A 6,000-nucleotide genomic window follows, 5' to 3' on the forward strand; every position below is an offset into this window, starting at 1 on the left:
TTGGGGCGGCTCACAACACAAGTTAATGTTCTGTCGGGCTCTCTGGTAGACTCCTCCCAAAAATTCACAGGTACAAATTTCAGACACACACACGTTTGAAAATTCAAAACAATGTTCTTTATAATGAAAAGTCACTTAAACCAAGCCCTCTTTTGGTATAGCCAAGAGCACTCGTTTCCAAACAAACTGGTAATTTGTACAAGTCCCTTATCAGTTCTGAGATACTTAGCTTGCAGCTGTGTGGCAATTCACAGTCCTTCTTCTTTCACAAAGTGAAACACACTTTGCCCTGGTTTAGTTTCAAAGCGGGAAAAATCAGCACACAAAAAGTCAAAGTCAGTAAAGCAGTCACGAAACACAACGATCAGATAATCCTCCACAATGGCCAAACCCACAGGCTGCTATTTATAGCAGCCTCACTAATGATCACAGCCCCACCCAACCACAGGTGGCCTCATTTTCTTTGATAATAATATCTCAGTTGTTGCTGCCTATGCATCGCTCTCCGCATGCGTGGCTGTATCATTAACTCTTGTTCTGAATCCAAGGAGGAGCTAGATAATTGATCTCCTTCTGAGCCGTCTGCCCCACTCTCCTCCTCCCTGTCACTCATGTCTTCTTGGTCAGAGGAGCCTTCATCAGCAGATTCCACCAGGGGGGCAAAACAGGCCGGCAGCATGTGGATGTCTCCCCCACATCCACAGTCCTTGGGGCAGGAGCTGGGCCAGAGCTAACCACAACAGTTAAGGAACGGGTTTGAGAGAATCCCTGTTTCAGGAAAATTGGAGGGACACTCATGGAAAAGCTTTCCCAGAATACAGATTGACCAAACCTTTCCCACCTCTCCTCCCATTCACTTCTGCAACGTTCTGGATGATAGGAAGGTGGGATGTGCCCTCAACCATGTTCCTGTCTCTATACAAGTGTTGACGAATGAAAGAGAGCATCCACTGAGTTGACTGGTGTTCCCTACCAGTGACAGATTGGACCCATTATTACAGAACATGGCAGAGAAAACAGGAGGAGATGTAAGAGAAGGGCAGGCAGAGGATGGGGCAGAGTCAGGAGAGGAATTAGCCCAGCAGTTGGCAATCTTAAACACTCAAAAGAGACACAACCGGAAGCTCCCTGTTCAGTTCTGGAGCTGACAAGAAGTTCAGTTCACCACCACCATAGAGTCTCCTAGCGTGGCATCCTTTTTCCTCTGCTGACCATAGGTCCGGTACCCCTCACCATAGAATCTCCTCCTAGCATGGCGTCCTTTTTCCTCTACCTGTCCTGACCAAAAGCCTTATCAATTGTGGAGCCAACCGGCAACGGAGCCGCAGCAGAGGGATAAAAGAGCCACATGCGGCTCCAGAGCTGTAGGTTGCCGATCCTTGAACTAGCTTGGAAGCCATTTGTGGGAACGTAAGGACTCCAGGCTGATTCCTATCTCCACTCGTCTCTGCCTGTCCTTCTAAAAGAGGCTGAACTATTCCTTTTGGCCCTATATCTAACTTATGATGGACAGCAACTCTTAGGAGAACTTTACAGATGTTTAAAAGGATTGGAGAAACCACTTGGGTCTTGGTATCTTCTGCTGCAAATTAATCATCCCACCCTTGTTATATTATGTCCCACAGCCTACTTGTAGAAGGAATCAGGTTTATACGGAGTGGTCAATGAGATCATTTCCGAATTTAATAATATTTAATAATAATAATAATAATAATAATAATAATAATAATAATAGACCTTTATTATAGTCAAAGACCATCAATATAATAATAGTAATAATAAAAATTAAAAACAAAACAGAACATCCAAGAACTGTTTCAGATTCTTAGAATCTAGACATTTTAGTATCTCTTTGATCCTAGTAGCAGATTCTTGGGTGATAAATGTAGTCCTTGACTTACAGCAGTTTGTTGACCATCCAAAGTTGGTCGTCACCCAAGTCAAGAAAGACAGGCTAGGTGTTGAGGTTCTTGGACATCTGGAGACAAACGACTTACAAAATTCATGACTTTTGGCTGACCAACCAAAATTGACCCATTGTAAATATTTCATTCACTACTTTTTTTTAGGGTAGGGGGAAAACGTTGAAGTTATATGAGTGTACAGGGTGTCTAGCAAACCTGGAAAAAAATCGGAATTATCAGGGAAATCGGCGGTTCAGGAAATATCAGGGAACTATCAGGGAATTCGTGGGAAAAAAACCCGGAATAAATCAGGGGAGGGGGGAAACACTATTAAAATGTTTAAAATCAAGGAAAAATCATGTAAAAAACCTGGATCATGCTGCCTGGCAGAGTCAAGCAAAAATGAGCATAACTGTGGCAACAACTTGCTTCCTCAGCTACCGACATTTCTCCATGGCTTAGCCGTTTGGTATGACGTCATCTATGACCGTGCCTTAACTAGATCGCAATTTACAGGCAAACGTCAGGGAAATAGCAGGAAATTTCAAAATGCTTTTCCCCTGGACACCCTGGTATAATTTGATCAACAAAACACAGTGCCTTCAAATAGATCCGTTACGGAGTTAGTTTAGTAGCTACCAGCTCAGGAAGACTGATCCAAACCATGTTTGTTGGCTGAAATTTTGGGGACAATATTCCCATCCCCAATGTTTTGGCTTCTTTAAACAATCACGTAAACTTCACGGTGTACCTAAACCCAAGTAGTTTTTTTTCCAGCAAATATGCAAACAGTTGTGTACTTGAATGTGCCATCATTCACCATCAGAACAGGCAAAGCAGAATATTACAGCATAAACGGGTAAAAATAATGAAATATTTCATGAGCCTATGACCAACATAATTTTATTACGAAGAAGCAGGTGTTATTTTGCTAGGATGAATCAGTGCTATGGTTCTTCACCAAGACTTGATTATTCTCTGCATAATGATTTGATCCTTAAATATTTTTAATATTTGTGTCACATCGAGAATGATGAGACCATTAGAAATTAATATTATAATGAGTAATACTGCCCATTACTGGTTCACCAGTAATGTCCATCCTGTAATATATTTCTTCTAAATAGAACAGTTTGTAAAGAATATATACAAACCGATAACTCCATTAGTCGCAATTTTATAACAGCTTATTAATTATGTGGTATAATTTATAATGTTAGGGGGTTCTTTTTCTTTCTATCTCCCAAACTGAGTTAGACGTCTCCCTTCCCCCCTCAATCTTTGGGGCAAACATTTTTCTTAATCCTTGTCAACTAAATGATTGTGGCACGTAAGAAATTGACTCACAAGTTCCATCATTTTTCATTTGCCTCTTTGTGAAATAATTACAACAATCAAGTAATTGAAGGAAGGCTTTGCAAGCATTAGAACAGGGGTGGGGAACAATGGCTCTTCGATGACATGTGGACTTCAATGCACAGATTATTATTATTATTATTAATTATTATTTATTAGATTTGTATGCCGCCCCTTTCCGTAGACTCGGGGCGGCTCACAACACAATAAAAACAGTTTATAACAAATCTAATAATTTACAATTTAAAATATTTTTAAAAAACCCATTATTAAACAGACATACACACAAGCATACCATACATAAATTGCATAGGCCTGGGGGAGATATCTCAGTCCCCCCATGCCTGACGACAAAGGTGGGTTTTAAGGAGTTTGCGAAAGGCGAGGAGGGTAGGGGCAGTTCTAATCTCTGGGGGGAGCTGGTTCCAGAGAGTCGGGGCCGCCACAGAGAAGGCTCTTCCCCTGGGGCCCGCCAACCAACATTGTTTAGTCGACGGGACCCAGAGAAGGCCCACTCTGTGGGACCTGATCGGTCGCTGGGATTTGTGCGGCAGAAGGCGGTCCCGGAGATATTCTGGTCCGATGCCATGAAGGGCTTTAAAGGTCATAACCAACACTTTGAATTGTGACCGGAAATTGATCGGCAACCAATGCAGACTGCGGAGTGTTGGTGTAACATGGGCATACCTAGGGAAATGGTGGCTCGGGAATTCTGGGAGTTGAAGTCCACACGTCATAAAAGGGACTATAGTTCCTCACCTCTGCATTAAAGTCGTCTTAAATAATATGTTCACATTTAAATATACGCAAGGGAGGGTGTTGGGGTTGTGATAAGTAGAAAAGAAATTAATTGAATCCTGAATCTATTGAAGGGTTGAAAGTACAGAGAAGGTATAAACGAAGAGCGAGGAAGCCATCTAATATCAGGAAGGCACACCAGCAACAGGTAACTTTAAAGAATGTGTAGATCAAAGAGTATGACTGGAAATACTGGTTACCCAGTGAGGTCCATCTTGTACGAAACACTTCAGATCCCATTAAATAAAGATCTCAACAGATAAGGACATCAATTGCAAGACCCTTTCTGACGTTCATGAGTTTCAAGATTGAACGTCAGCTGGAAACATCATCCTCTTACATTGTGTAACACCCAACAGAAGAAGCCATGGGACGGTGTGGGCGTGGCAGGTCCATCATGAAAGATCTTCTCATGTGAATTACTTCCAGGTAACCAAAGGAGGAATTAGGTTGTGGGTACGCTGACATCCTCAAAGTAGCATCTTGAGAAGAAACGGAGTCTTTTATTAAGTCATGCGGATTTGTGAAACGTGGACAATGTCCCAAAAACATTTAAGTGCAATTTTCTCCTTCCTTTTCCAACTACAGCTAACCTAGGAAGGGGGGACTTACTATTGCTACACCCATTAGTGACTACTTCCTCTTGGGTTCTGTCACTTAGAACAGTCATTTACTCTTGGTTCCAAAATGGTGCGCTTGCAACGGAGGGAAGAATTTCCTCATTGGCTTTTCCTGCGAGGATTGTAGGATGTTCCTTCAAGGATTATAGAAGTCAGCAGAGAATGGCATGGGAGGACATAATTAAAGGCAAGAAGTCTACGGTTCTTCCTGGATTTCACTCCCATTCCACTGAGGTGTCTCCCAAAGTTGACCCAGGTTTATTGTCCTTTCTAAAGACCACATGTCCAACCTTACCTATTTTTAAGTTTTGTGGACTTCAACTCCCATAATTCCATTCTGGCTTGGGAATTCTGGGAGTTGAAGTCCACAAATCTTAAAAGTTGCTAGGATTGGTCACCCCTGGTTTAAAAAATCAGGATGGTAAATGGAACCAAATAAGTGAAATCTCCAAGCTTTTTTAATTAATTGTGTGACCTATGTGTACACACCTAAGAAGGGAACAAGGCTGGACAGTTACAGTCACCACTCTGACTGACCCCTGTGGTCATCCCTGTCTTCACCCACAGTTCTTCATGATGGACCTTTTGCTGTGTTGAGAAGGCTACCTGCTTCTTGGCATTTTTGAAAGACTTAAACACGCAGATGTTTTGAATTTGTAATTGTTGATATTTTTTTATATGTGTATGCACCTCTGTATTTTGGGTGATGTTTTTACTGTAAAAATCTATGAGGCTTCGGAAATTGGTGGAATAAAGAGTCTGCATTAAAAAACCAAAACCAAATGAAATCCTGTGGGTTTTCCCCAAAAACCTAACCCCAAAGAATATAGCCGTGTATTGTTGCTGATAGAATGGAACAATTCCACTTATAAATCAAATATAAATAAAATAAATAAAACTGAATAAAATTAAATGATTCTTTGAGATGGTATCTTAAAGAGAGATGCAACCTAGAACTAAGAAGAAGTTTCCTGATGCTTAGAACAATTAATCAGTGGAAAGACTTGCCTCCAGAAATTGTGGGTGTTCCAGCACTGAAGGTTTTTTCAAGAAAAGACTAGACAAGTATTTGTCTGAAATGGTGCAGGGCAGTGATGGAACCTTTTTTGGTTCGCGTGCCAAAAGGGTCTGTGTGGCTGTGCCTAGCATGCTTCCAAATATAAAATAATGCACTTGGGGAAAAGGAATCCTCAATCTGAGTATTGCATTGGCAGTTCTGCGTTAGCAAAAACTTCAGAAGAGAAGGGTTTAGGGGTAGTGATTTCTGACAGTCTCAAAATGGGTGAGCAGTGTGGTCGGGCGGTAGGAAAAGCAAGTAGGAT

The 6,000-nt window shown here is 41.6% G+C and overlaps 1 protein-coding gene across 2 annotated transcripts in view; it reads left to right on the forward strand.

Moving 5' to 3' along the window:
* The window catches only part of BRIP1 (BRCA1 interacting DNA helicase 1), a 149,760-nt gene extending 144,304 nt beyond the window's left edge, over positions 1-5,456 (forward strand). For both annotated transcript variants that reach the window (XM_070735298.1, XM_070735299.1), the window contains one exon: positions 4,133-5,456. In XM_070735298.1, coding sequence (XP_070591399.1) covers positions 4,133-4,227 — 95 coding nt within the window. In that variant the 3' untranslated portion in view covers positions 4,228-5,456. The remainder of the gene's footprint in view (positions 1-4,132) is intronic.
* The last annotated feature ends 544 nt before the right edge of the window (positions 5,457-6,000 follow it).

The sequence above is a fragment of the Erythrolamprus reginae genome, chromosome 1 (genome assembly GCF_031021105.1).
Source record: "Erythrolamprus reginae isolate rEryReg1 chromosome 1, rEryReg1.hap1, whole genome shotgun sequence".
Lineage (NCBI taxonomy): Eukaryota > Metazoa > Chordata > Lepidosauria > Squamata > Dipsadidae > Erythrolamprus > Erythrolamprus reginae.